Source organism: Pelodiscus sinensis, chromosome 2 (genome assembly GCF_052426305.1).
Source record: "Pelodiscus sinensis isolate ZL-2025 chromosome 2, ASM5242630v1, whole genome shotgun sequence".
In the NCBI taxonomy this organism is placed as follows: Eukaryota; Metazoa; Chordata; order Testudines; family Trionychidae; genus Pelodiscus; species Pelodiscus sinensis.
Genome location: NC_143053.1, coordinates 241820467 through 241833943, shown reverse-complemented (window position 1 = coordinate 241833943; position 13477 = coordinate 241820467). Strand labels below are relative to the sequence as shown.

General features: G+C 44.3%; 1 protein-coding gene across 1 annotated transcript in view; it reads right to left on the bottom strand.

The window, feature by feature from the left end:
- Positions 1–13477, bottom strand: part of PTPRN2 (protein tyrosine phosphatase receptor type N2) — a 944343-nt gene that overhangs the window by 546250 nt on the left and 384616 nt on the right. Inside the window, exon 10 of the mRNA XM_075922745.2 lies at positions 11965–12051. Coding sequence (XP_075778860.2) covers positions 11965–12051 — 87 coding nt within the window. The remainder of the gene's footprint in view (positions 1–11964; positions 12052–13477) is intronic.

Here is a 13477-nt window from a genome sequence, read left to right as displayed (position 1 = left end):
ATACATCTCTGCAGCGTCTGCAAAGCAAGACTCCTGAATCTCACGATTCCTCGTTTGTAAGCAAGTGTTGGTGAACCCATCAGCGAAGTGTATGTCTCAGCCCTACCTAGTGCTTGTTCACAAAGAGAATGGCAACCTACTATTGCTATAAGCTTATCCATTAGCTCAACTGACAGATCTGTGTGGTGGATCTAAAGGATCCAACCTTTTTGATGAACCCTGTAGGTATCAATATGAAGACACACAATGAAATTGATGGGTTTTTTTAAGTTGCCTTTTTTAAAATCACCCACAAAAATCTACTTATTAAGGATGCAAAGTCAAGCACTCCAAATTAGGAAATGTAAGAATGAAGGTTGCTAGTGCAACCATCATGTGGCCTCTTGTGCACATTTATTATGAAATAGTGTTTTACTTACATGATCATCTTATTTTTCCACAAGAAACCACAGAATGGACCAACTCAGGGGGTGAAACGGGTTTGTTTAGTAAAATAGGCTGTTGTTTGTAGACACCTGTCTCATTTGTTGCATTGCACTGAATAAGAGTTTTATGTCACTCAAAAGCTCGTCTCTTGCTCCAACAGAAGTTGCTAGTAAAAGATTATTTCACCCACCTTGTCTCATTTCTTTGACATTTACAGCTCTGCAATCAATGAGGCAGGGCACTGCAGGAGGGGAAAGCAGTGTCACATGATGAAGAGAGTTGAATGCTGCTTTGGAGAATGAAAATCTGGCCCTGCTTCTGAGTTCCTGTGTGAAACTAGGCACGTTACCAGACTTTTTGGGTGTGGCCACTAATTGTGTTATTTTTTTGCCCAACTGGGGACTCTGGACATTTTGAGATGAACTGAACACTTACAATCAATTAGACAGTGCATGTATCTATAAAGTGCCCTATAATGCTGAGCATTCTGACAAAAATTTCCTGGGTGTCTCAAACAGGACACTCAAAATTAGTGGATACTTTTGACCTTAATTTCACTGTACCTCAGCTCCCCATCTGTTCAAGGGGATTATGATGCCCCTCACAAGGCCTTTGGGAAGATCACTGATTTAATATTTGTGAAGCACTCAGTTATTATAATGCTGAGTACCACAGAAAAGCCCAGGAGTAAATTAATAATTTTGTCTTTGGAGCAGGTTTTGAATAATCTGGTAAATAAGGTGTAGCACCACATATTGAACAATGAGGACAAACAAAATACTGAATAGCTGCTTCTTAATTGGACACCATCTATTCTAGACACAGAATGAGGCAGAAGTCCTCTTGTAAAAACAGTTTGTGATCACGTAGTTAAACTCTATGTCATAATAGATATGCACAGGAGGGCAAGGGCAACCTTAATTCCAGCATCTCCTAACTTTTGAGTGTTTGATTTTGAAGTCTTAATAAAGTTCTTTTAATATAGATTTTTGGTAGGAATATATACATACAAGTCAACCATGAGTTACTGGGAATAATGCAAGGAGGTCATATTACATTATCAGAATGCTCTTTTCAGTCTTTAAAATCTATGAATATCTGTATTTAAAGTGTCCTAAAGTCACCTTTCCCTCCCCGGAATTCTATAATTATGCTTCTATAGACTATTTGTTAGTACAGGTTGAAGCTCTCTTTATGGGGTTTCTCTGGACCGGCAACATCCATGATCCAGCACAAATGCAGCAGTACCAGAGAGTCCTGGTGGAAGGCCAGCAGCAAGGATCCCTGTGGGGTTGGCAGGGAAGTGGGCTGCCCACAGCGAGCTGACAGCGGGCCACCCAAGAAAGGGCAGCAGGGATGCCCAATGGCATTGGCTAACCCATCACATGGCTGCCTGGTGGGGTTGGGAGCCATGATGCATGGCTATCCTGTGGGTCTTGGAGCATGAGGACAGTGTACACAGATGCCCTGCAGGTCCCAGAGCTCTAGGGCAATGTGTGCAGCTACCCGGTGGGTTCTGGAGCCCCATCGTCGGGCTGTCCGGTGGGTCCCCAGAGCCATGGTAGTGATGGCTGCCCAGCAGAGTGAGCAGAACAGAAAAGCCAGCAGGAGGTAGGGAGCCATCTGGGAGGACAGCGGCTGGGCCAGGGTGGCAGGGGTCCAAAATGATCTTCCCTAGTCTGGCAAATTCCTCATCCAGGACCAGTCAGGTCCTAAGGTGCTGAAACAGGGAGTTCCAACCTGTATTGGCTATTATTGGTGTTCTTAGACATCACTTTATTAGGCAATGTATAAAAACGTGGACAGATACTCATTTAAGGAGGTTTCACTTTTATTCTCAGTGACTGTCACAAAAGAAAACACTAAAAACAGACACACTTGGTAGCCTAAGAGAATAAGATTCAGGGAGCACTAAGACAAAGGTACCAACTCATCTACAAGAGGAAATACCTGCAGAATATGCTTTAGGCACACTGGGAAACAAGAGTAGTATGGAAGCATAGAAGGCTGTGCAAAAGGAAGAGAAGGACAACGCTATAGAGAAATACATGCAGGCGAAGGAAAAAGACCAGGTGTCAAGAAATTTTTACAGAGGACATAAATGATGGCAAAGGGAAAGAAAAGAAGAAGAAAAAGATACTATGAGTAACTTTTTATATACAGCAGAAAGATGGTTAAATTTTTCTGCTGTTGCTTTTCCATACAAGCAATTTCTGTAGCTGCCACAGGAATGATGTTCGGTCATCAATAAAAGATGTGGTATCCACCAGATAATTTCACTTTTAACATGTGGCCGATACCATGAAAATGTTACACAATCCCTGGTCTAGAATATTATCATATCAGAACCATAGACTCCTTCACATTTGAGGAATTCCAATGGTTTAATGATAGCACATTGCCTCAGCAGCTTCTTTGGCATATTTCTCAAACACAAGAGCACCAAGTAAATAGGCATAGGTAAATCATGCTGTTTGTGTCAGAAGAAACCAGAAAGTCTGTGTCTTTGATAATCCAGTGGCTCAGGTCACAGAATCAGACTGTCCTTCCTGTTACACCATGGGCAGCTTTAGCATGGGCTCATTGATTCAGTGCACTCACAGAAATCATCCTTCAGCCAATCCTGAGTGACAGAGTGATCTCATTCATCAGCTCCCAACAACCTAAGAAGGAAACCAACCCTAACCCCATGGGATAGGAGCCTCCTGACAGGGCTGGCTTGCTCTTCAGTATCTGTCTCCCCATGCCTCGAGGCTTCTGCTCTTCCCCAGGCCAATATTAGAGTGATCGCACAGGGCCGTGGACATTGCTGTGGGTGATGAGTGCCCGCTTGGCAGTTTAGTATAATGCACCATTGAACTGGAAGGCCACATTCATCCCTGCTTTACATCATCAACTAACTTAGTAGGTTTTACATTTTTAAACAGTATTTGGATTTTCTTTGATAAGATTCCTTTTCTATAAATTCAGCTGATGATGGCTGAAGAACTGTAATTCCAGGAGAAAGGTCACTCCCCCTTTTTTATGCCTTGTCTCCTGGTATTATCACCCACCTGACTCTAATTCATACTATACCAGTTGAACAATCAATCACCAGAGTCTATGGACACCCATAATTATATTTTAAAATCATAACTATAGTCATTTTATGTCTGCTTGCATAATTACATCAGCATGTTAATATCCTTTTAATGGTCTCTAATGATGTAATAAGAAATAATGGAATTTATTTGACAGCTACATAACCATTAACAAAACATATTAAGCATAACCAGTACTTCCATAAAAATTCAGGTTGTATCTGAAAGTGACAGCTAACATGTTGGATCCTTTTCACAATGTTGAAACATTTTTCATTATATAGTCCCCAAATAGATCCCCACTCATCTGTATCAAGCGGATAGCAAAGTTTATGTCAATGTAACTTGAAAATAAATCAAGTGTAACAGTGAACTGTGCACCCTATGAGTCAAGCTAAGAATATAATGAGGATCCCAGGCCAGCAGTTAAAAATTGGTATATTGGTGAAAAGAGAAGATAAGATGAGCTGATCATCACCCACATCAGCTAATCAAGAAATAAAATAGGAGTAGGATGCAAAGGCAACTGTTCCCTCAACCATATTCCAGAACAGTGAGAGAAGCTAAGATATAGGCACATGATGTAAATATTTATAAGCAAAACTAACTACAAAACAGTAAGGTCACCTCTGAAAAAATCCTTTCAAAATTACTACATTGCAGAAAAACATACATGAAACAATCAGAGAATTCTGGATTATAGGTCCTTTAGAAGAATGTACTGCAGTGCATGTCTCAGAGATAATTCTTATTACGCATGCTGACTTTAGGATGGTCTTTGAAATTAACCCTGTAGTTTTCATTAGTAAGACTGATCACATTTACACAAAAAAATTTCACTCTATTAAGGATCTCTGACACAGAAAATAGTGCTGTCTCTATTATACCATATAGGATGTTGAGGAGGGAGAAGAGATTTCATTTCCGCACCTTATTCACACACTGTGTGGTCACGTCAGCTTCTGAATTAGCCAAACACTTCACTCTCCTCCCCCTTCCACTTTGTTTCAGACTTACTGAATATCCTCCCACCTGGCTACATATTTCAATCCTTTTAAAAACTTGTTGATTGCCTGGGGAGGTAACAAGGATGGTGACAGCCCTCAAACCCAGACTCAAAAGTTCTTAGGCATTGCTTAGACCAGGGGTGGGCAAGAGAGCCTCTGTGGGCCGGATCTGGCCCACCAAGCAGGTTGATTCGGCCCATGGATGATCTGCTCCTCCCCCGCCCCCAGGCCAATCGGAGCCTGGGGGCGGTAGAGTGTGTGAATTCTCCTCCCCTGCCAGGAGTGTGCAGTACTTAGAGTGAATGGCCAGCTGGAGGTTCTCTAAGCGCTGCATGCCCCTTGCAGGGCAAGGACAGAAAGCGAGAGACTTTGCATGCTACCGTAGGCCCTGAATGACCTGGAGATGGGGGGAGTGCAAGAAGTTTTCTCCCGCCCCTAGGTGCATAGGTGCCCACCAGCTGTTCAGAACAGCTGGCAGTTCTCTCTCAGAGGTGGCAAAGACTTCATGCGCTCCCCCCAGCCCGAAGCCAATCAGGGTCTGTGTGTGGGGAAGCCCCGCCCTTCCAGGGTGGCCTAGGGCCACTTCAAAAATTTGTGAAGTGCCCCCACCTTCTAAAATTATTGCCCACTCTGGCTTCAACCATGGCCAACATAGAGCAGCTTATCTGAACCTGAGAAGAAAGAGGCTAGCGATGCTCTAGCTCACAAAGCTCCTGACTGGGGGAGATGTCCAGCCCCACCACTTGGCTGGAAACCCAGAAAGAGGCACACAAAGTTGTCTCAGCAAGAAACAAATCCCTGGCTGCCTGTTACTATGATCTCTGCCTACTTGCCTCACTCATTGTTCCTGCCTCCCCGTCTGTTCCTGGTCTTTCCATCCTCATCCCTGTCTGCTCCCAGTTCCTGCTTTCCTTCTTTGGTCCAGGTCCCTCCTCCTATGCTCTACTGCTGAAACTGACTCCAGCTTTGACTTGGCATCTAACTGGCTCTGACCCCATCACTGGCTCCACTCTCTTCACTCTCACCGTCAGGCATGACCCTCACACCTCCTGTCCCTACCTGCATCAGGGAAAAAAAAGTTAAGAAAGTCAAGATGACATGCCAAATGTGTTCCTGAGAAAAAGAGAATAATTTTAATGGCTGAGCATTTCTCTTTGAAAATAGCAATTCCTCAGTGGCTGAGATCAAGTAAAAGTCATTGCACTTGGAAATACCAAAGGTGGATTAGGAATAATCACCAAGTCAAGTCTTTCCTCTCCAGGTGAGGTTATTCAGACACTAACCAACACGCCTCTTAGAACAGCCATGCAGAAGTGCCACAAAAGCAGATGCTTTGAAAAGTTCAAGTTCTTTGATTAGTATAGAAGGCATCTGTCACAATGTTATCTATTGGTTAGCTCCAAATCCCCTAGCACTTGAATGGGAATTAAACCTAGGCCAAAACACCTAATTTGATTAATAAAATAAATGTATTATATACTATTCCTCAGTGACCAGAGCTTTGGGAAATGATTGCATTCTTTTCCCCCTAGGTTATAGACATTATCAAAATAAAGTGCAGAACTGATTTAATTTTAAATCTGTTGTGGTTAATAGAAATAAAGTGCTTTATCCAATCTGAAGTCTGAGTTTATGTTCTAAAATAGCTGCATTCTACTACAGGTTGGACCTCGCTGGTCCAGCATCGTTGGGTCCCAGTCCTGAATGAGAGAATTTGCCAGAGTAGGGGAGGTCTCTTGCCCCCGCTCCCAAGCCCATCACCCACTGCTGGCAGGCTGCCCAGCAGGCAACCCTGCTTCACCCTTCCCTCCCCATAATGGCTGGGCTGCTTGCCCAGCTACTGCTGGCTCCCTGGGCAGCACAGACTCTAGCTTCTGCCGTGGATCTCCATTCCTGTGCAGCCAGGAGCAGCCATGCGGCTGGGACTCCAACCCCTGCCCCATGCAGCCCCAGCCTAGGCCCTGTGCAGCTGGGGGAAGCTCTGGGGCTCCAGCGCCAACCCCATGCAGCTGGGGAAAGCCGAGGGGGGCTCTGGCCCTGGCCAAACCCCCACACTCCTGGGGTTTGCTTCAGGAGCTCAGGCCCTGCACTGCGACGGGGCTTTGACCTCAGCCCTGCACTCTCACGGACTTCTGGAGAGTGCTGCAGGGACTCCAGCCCTGGTCCCAAGCTGCCCCCCATTGGGCTGCCAGACCCGGATATCCCACCTGGCTGGTCCTCCCACCCTTAGACTTCCAGGCTCTTTCATTCAATTGAGTGCCAGATTTTGGAGGTACAATCTGAATATATAGCTGTATCTAGTCCTCTATAGATGAATATGTGCAAGTTAGTCAACTCAGTGTTAGGATCAAACAAGAGAGACTGTTTATGGATGTATCATGACAATGCTGTGTTTCACAAGCACCTGTATTTGGTCTGCCAATTACAAATTAGTTGTGATTTAAACAGTGATGTCACCTAAAGCCTAATTTTGGTCTAATGATTAGCTGGGTATGTGCGACTGTTCTTTTTGCAAATAAGTGACGTTTTTGAGGAAACACCAGCAGAGAACTTGGCCGAGGGCATCATCTCTTTACAAGTGTGACAGACTCAGGTCTAACATATGCCACTCCTAATATCTAGCTTGAATTTCCTCCTCAGAAGACAGTAATTGCTGCTCTTCTTGCAATGTTAAAGCTCATTTTCCATTCAAAAAGTCTTATTTTAGATAAAATGGTTCATAAGCAATGAAAACAAATGTTTTACTATTTCTTGAATGAGTGGACTTTCACCTTCTGAGGAAGGAAATCCAGTATGACTGCCACTAGTGAGGTGTTTGTATGTAAAAATGTTTGAAGCTAAATTACAATGTTATGCTACTTATATGGGTAATACATTTGGTAAGCTACTTATTTTCAATAATGTTTACTCATCTGTTAAATGCAAAGAATGGAATTCAGGAAAACCGTGATAGAAAGATACATAGAGACATTTTACAATTTTGAAACAAGCAACATGAAACAGCTGTTGAAAACAATTTTTTTCAATAAAATTTTCCTGCTTTCAAGTTATGGAAACATGGAACATTTTTAAGAAATTTCTTAATATTTGATTACATTTTATCTGAAACATTTTTCCTTTTTTGGAAAACTTTAAGCCATTTTACTCATTTAAACTCATGTCCCTCACAGTGCAATAAAGGTGCCTGAGTTGTATTGTTACTGTACTGTACAGTTTTCTGTTTTCTGCTACCCCCAACTGGATACTAGTGTGAGCTTGTGCATGACTAGTGTGAGCTTGTGCATGGGGCTCTGTTTTTGATAGATATGGTGGCAGGCAGGAATAAAAAATACATTTTTCCCAACAAAGAAATTAAAAATAAAAATATTTTTCGCTAGAAAATCAAGTTGGAGACTGGGAGTTATAGGACATACTTACAGGATGGGGGACTCTATCATGCAAAACTGTGACCCTGAAAAAGATTTGGGGGTCAAAGTGTCTGAACATGAGCTGCTAATTGAGTTAGTGGCATACAGAGCCAATCCAATCCTGGAATGTCTAAACAAGGGTGTGACTGAGCCAACAGGCTCCGCTCTCCCGGAGCAGGGGCCACACGGGAGGAGACCCGCATGGCGATGTGGTTACAGGGGGCTGGCACGGGCACCACTTGTGGAAGAACCACCATGCTCCATATGCCGGGACTGGAGATTGTGCTGGAGGAGCCGGGGTGATTGCTCTGGTGCAGGAAACCCGCGCATGTACGGCTGAGGCAAGTGGCTGTGGTGAGCTGGCCCTTCCCTCATGTAAGGAGAGGGAGAGCATACAATGGGCCAGCGTGCGCGTCGTATGGCCAGGGTAATGTTGTGGTTCGGTCTTCAAAAGAGACCCACCATTGGTCAAAGGGGGAGAAGCAGGAAAGGTGAGCGAGGACAGAGCAGTGCACAGGAGAAGGTGGGCGAGTAGGTCTGGCAATGGGGCAGCTGGGATGTGCGGGCTGAGCATCAGGGATCAGGCAAGGAAGGAGGAAAGCAACAAAGGAGGTGAGTAGGAAGTGGCCCAGGGTACGGCATCGTGCCTGTGGGTCGATGCATTTCGGGCAGTGTCCCCATCGATCGTATGGAGAAGAGAGAGAGATCTCACCTCCCTTAGGGCCCTGGGCTGGGACCTGGAGGAGTGGGCGGGCCTGGGTCCCCCTACCTCCCATCTCGCTGGCGTGAAGCGGGACGCAGAAAGAGGTGACTAGCTGGAGAACTAATGATTGCATTACAGACGCTGATCCCTCTGTAAGGCAGCTGGTGTACTGGTTTGGGGAAAATAACTAGACTCGGGCGGGCAACAGGACCCAGACCGGGACCTTGGGGTGGCGCACCCATACAGCATGGGATGCGTTCGCTTACAGATGGAATCTTGAATAGAAATAGATAAATTATTTTATCTCTGTATTTGGCAAAGTGTGACCAATGCTATGTCCAGTTCTTGTGCCCACAATTCGAGAAAGATATTAATAAACTGGAAATGGTTCAGAGAAGAGCCATGAAACTGATTAAATGTTTTGAAAACCTGCCTTATAATTGTAGGCATGTTTTCTTTAGCTTAACAAAAAAAAAAAAAAAAAAAAAAGACTAAGGAGCCACTTTACCATACTCTAAGAGTATCTACATAGAGAACAAGTATTTAATAATAAGCTCTTCAATCTATCAGAGAAAGATATAAAATGATCCAGTGACCAGAAGTTGAAGCTAACCCAATTAAAGTCTGGAAGGAAGGCATACATTTTTGACAGTGAGAGTAATTAACCATAGGAATGATTAACTAAAGGACTTTGTAGATACTCCACCACTGGCAATTTTTAAATCAAGACTGAATATTTATTAAAGAGATGCTCTAGTTCTATTCTGTGGAAAAAGATGGCAAACCAGATCATCGCAATGCTCCCTTCTAGCTTTGGAATCCGTGAATCATTCTCTTGGCATGTGCTATGTACTAAAGCAACTGCAGGGATTAAATGAGATATATGGTAATGTGCAGTAAATTAGCCATCATATACAGACAGAGTGAGGGCAATGGCAGTAAAGATTGAGGAGGGTACTGCAGTACAGGGACACAATTAAGAGGCTAAAATCAGTCAGTCCCTGAGTCCCACCACAAATGAGAATCTACCATACCCGTGTACATAGCCAGATGTAAGCCTGTGGCCTGAAGATTTAGAGGGAAGGGAGTTCGTTATTCTCATCTATTGGTAAAATGGGAGATGAACAGCTCACAGCAACTTCAGATTTACAGATAGGAAGGCGCTTCACTGCCAAGGGAAATCTCTGCTGGCATCAGTCAGAGGGCAAGGAGAACTGACTAAATGGGACAGGCTTTATTTGCATATGATGTGAGGACATAGGGCCTTCTGAATAAAATGCAATTTAGTTTTTCTTACTAGAGCAATTAAAGGCAGTTGATTTTGTCAGGGTGCCAACAGGCTTGCCAGGCCCCAGGACAAGGCGGAAGGTGGGGGTATAGCTCTGCGCTCCCAGAAGGGGCAGGGTGTTGGGTGGAAGGGGCGGGACCGGGACTCTCCCCCAGGCAGCCCTCAAGGACACTCGGGAGTGCACAGCTCAGGGCTCTGGTGGTGATTTAAATGGCCCAAGTCTCCAGTCGCCATTGCTGCAGTAGCAGCAGCAGCAGCCAGGAGTCCTGGGCCCTCTTGAATTGCTGCGTCCTGGGCCAGTTGCCCCCTTTGCCCCTTCCCCCTTCCCATTGGCAGGCCTGAACCTTGTTGAGAAACACAAGGACAAGACACTGAATGTGCCTGAGGTCACCTGACAAAGATTGTGGTCAGGAGCAGTTGAATAAAAGAGCCTGGTCAGAGGTAAGGGAGCAAAAGAGGGAAAAGGCTCCTGACAGATGCTGCAGTTGCTTCCCACCTCTGATCTCACCCTGAGACTTGAGCTAAGACTGCTGAACAGTGCAAAGTCTAGGTAGCTTCAAGCAGTAGTGGCAGTGTGGTGGCAACAGATGATGCAAAGCAGCAGTGGCAGCAGCTACAAGGTGACATACGGCACAAAGCAGTTGTAGCAGCAGCACATCCAAGGTGATGGATGGCACAGAGCAGCGGAAGAGGCAGGCAGCTTAGACTGAAACCATAGAGCAGCAATCTATCCCAGGGACTCTCGTATGGACCTCCATACCTAGCAATTAAAGCTGAAATCACTTCTTCTGAGTTAGGGAATGGAACTCCCAGAGCTACCCAGCTAGCAATGACCTGCTAGAGTCTTTGGATTTCTCCAGGATAACTAACTGTGAGTAGGGAACTATGGATGTAAGAAGTGGCCAGAACACATCAGTCACCCTTACTGGTCAAAGAAGGGCCAAGGTGGATACTACTTTTAAGACATCCTGGGAGGTGGGAATCTGACAAAAGATTTGTTAATGTGTTACTTAGTGTTTTTCCCAAATTAATTCTGTTGTCTTTCTCCCCCTGTCCATCCCCAAAGTTCTCCTTTTTTACAGCCTTTGGACTCAGTGGTTACAAGTGGGGAAGATCTGCCCATAAGGAGTAGTCAGAGTGGTTATGAAAGTTTCCAGATTTCTGTAGAGGGGTTGAAGCTAGTGATATTTAAGTCCTTAGGAAACTTCTTGAAAAATTGAACCTAGCCATTTTTGCTGCCAACAGTACCTGGCAAAAGAGTAACCGAGACTGTGGGGAAAATAGCCATATATTATCTCCCTTATTAGAATTTCTCTGAAAGCTGTTAAAGCCTTCCCATGATCTAATCTCTAGGCTCGATAAGCTTTCTCTTAAATTCTGCTGAATTCCATTTTTCAGCTCTCTCTCATGGAGGAGCTATAATTCTTGTGCAAACATTTCCACCCTTAGAAAATTTAAGCATTATCTTCATTGTACCAAATCTTTCAAGTCCCAACGTGTCCAATTTACAGGTTGAACATGCATAGTATCTGTCAGATGAAACTAACAAAAATAAAACAACGTTTAAACTAGTCTGGACCCCTATGGCTAGTTAAATGAGTGAGCTACAGTTTGAAGGACACATAATCTACTGTTATAAGCACAAGACTCAAAGCTAGAACCTCCTGAGTCCTACTCTACCTTAGACACTACCTCTCCTTCTATGAAACTGAATAGAATACCCCCATATAATACTTATCTTACATAGGTACAGTGAGGGTTAGTTATTTTTTATACAGCACCTTCAAGGATTATAAATTCTATATTTTTCCTTTTTCCTTATACTAGTCGTAATTTGAGGATCTTTTGGCAACTGCATCAGATCATTTTTATTAAGTAGGCTCTTGTTAACTGTAAACAAAACTTGGCAAAGAATGTCAGGATAATCTGTCCTCTCTTGCCCCATGTGATGAATTTAATGGTAAAAATGTAGCTATTTCCTTGAGAAAATACATATTGAAGTATAGCCATGAAAAACCATATAAAATAGAAGGAATAAGCACCCTATACCTACTTGACATCATCAAAAGCACTCATCTGCAGCTTCAGGAGACCTGCCACATCCTTTATTAACTCCACACCCTTTTCCGCATTCAGTGGGCTGTTGAAAGGAAGCAAGAAAACACAGCATTATGAAAATGGAACTCATCAATACTTGAGATGCTAAAAGTCCCGAAAGAGTTATCACCTCGGCCTGTCAGAGTCTGAAAATCATTGTTTACTGTATTCCTGTCACATAGCAATCGTGATATCAAGGGAATTGGGATCAGGTGCTTCTTCAGGCATGATGAATCACCTGAATTTTCCAGCAATAAGACAAACAATAAGGTGTAAATGGAATTGTTAGGAAGTGTAATGGGCCCATCATGCAGTGACCGGTTCATCTCAAGCCTCAATAAAAAATGTAATAAAGTAAAAAAAAAAAAAAAAAGAGAGAGAGAGAGAGAGAGCGAGAGAGAGAAAGAGAGCAGAAAATAGTGGCGAGACAAGGATGGAAACAATGAAAGTCAAATTGTGGGACTCTCTATCAAATGGACAAGGGAAAAGCATATTTTTAAATTCATTAGTTTTTTTAAATGAATCCTGCCCAGAGAAAGGATACAAAGATATTATGGATTTGAAGGTAAACAATGGAGATATACACACATAGAGCAGGGGAGGTTGATTAGGTAGATAGAAGTCACATTGGTGTCTTTGTGCTGCTGACATAATCTGCCTTCAATCTTTTTAAACTTTCTCAGTGCCACATTTACATTTTTTTAATTTAGAAAACAAGATGCAATCAAGCATAGCACATGTGCAGTGTTATCATTTAAGAAAGCATTTAGCTACATGCAAAATTTCCATTTATAAAAAGTTTCAGGTTATTAGTTGAGAGTAATTTAGGCTTTTATAACTCTAAAGATATGTTGTGAACATTATATTTTCTGTCTGTGATGTTGTGATGGGACGACTCCGTCCCACTCCAGTGGTGCGAGCTCACCCCGCACCTGGGCCGCTCCGATCCCCATGTTGTCCAGGAAGTTGGCTGCAAACCCCCTTGGCTGCGCCGCTTGTTCCCACGCCACAGTTCAGCTGAGTCGCAACATCAGCAGAGAAATGGGAGGGCACCTGGCCCCTGTGAGGTGGGGGAGGGGGCACAGAGACGTGGCGGAAGCAAGGGGTGGGGCTAACGGGTGATGGGAGAGCAGCATGACACCAAGGGGAGGGGGGAGGGATGGAAGTGTCCCGGCGGGGAATTCAAAAGGAGGAGGCAGTATGCCAAGGGTGGGGAAAAGGTAGGAAGGAATGTAGGAGACGAGAGAATGCACCGGGGACCATGAACCAGACTTGTGGGGGTAGGAAGTAATCCAGGGCAGGGCTTCCTGCATATTGCCTGAGGACTGGTGAGTTTTGCAGAAGCCCCATATTGGTCCTTAGGGCCCTGGGTTGGGACCCGTGTGAGTGGGCGGGCCCGGGTTCCCATACCCTCCCCCCCCCCCCCCCCCCCCCGCGGGAGTGCCTTGGAAGAGGGACCTTAAGGGATA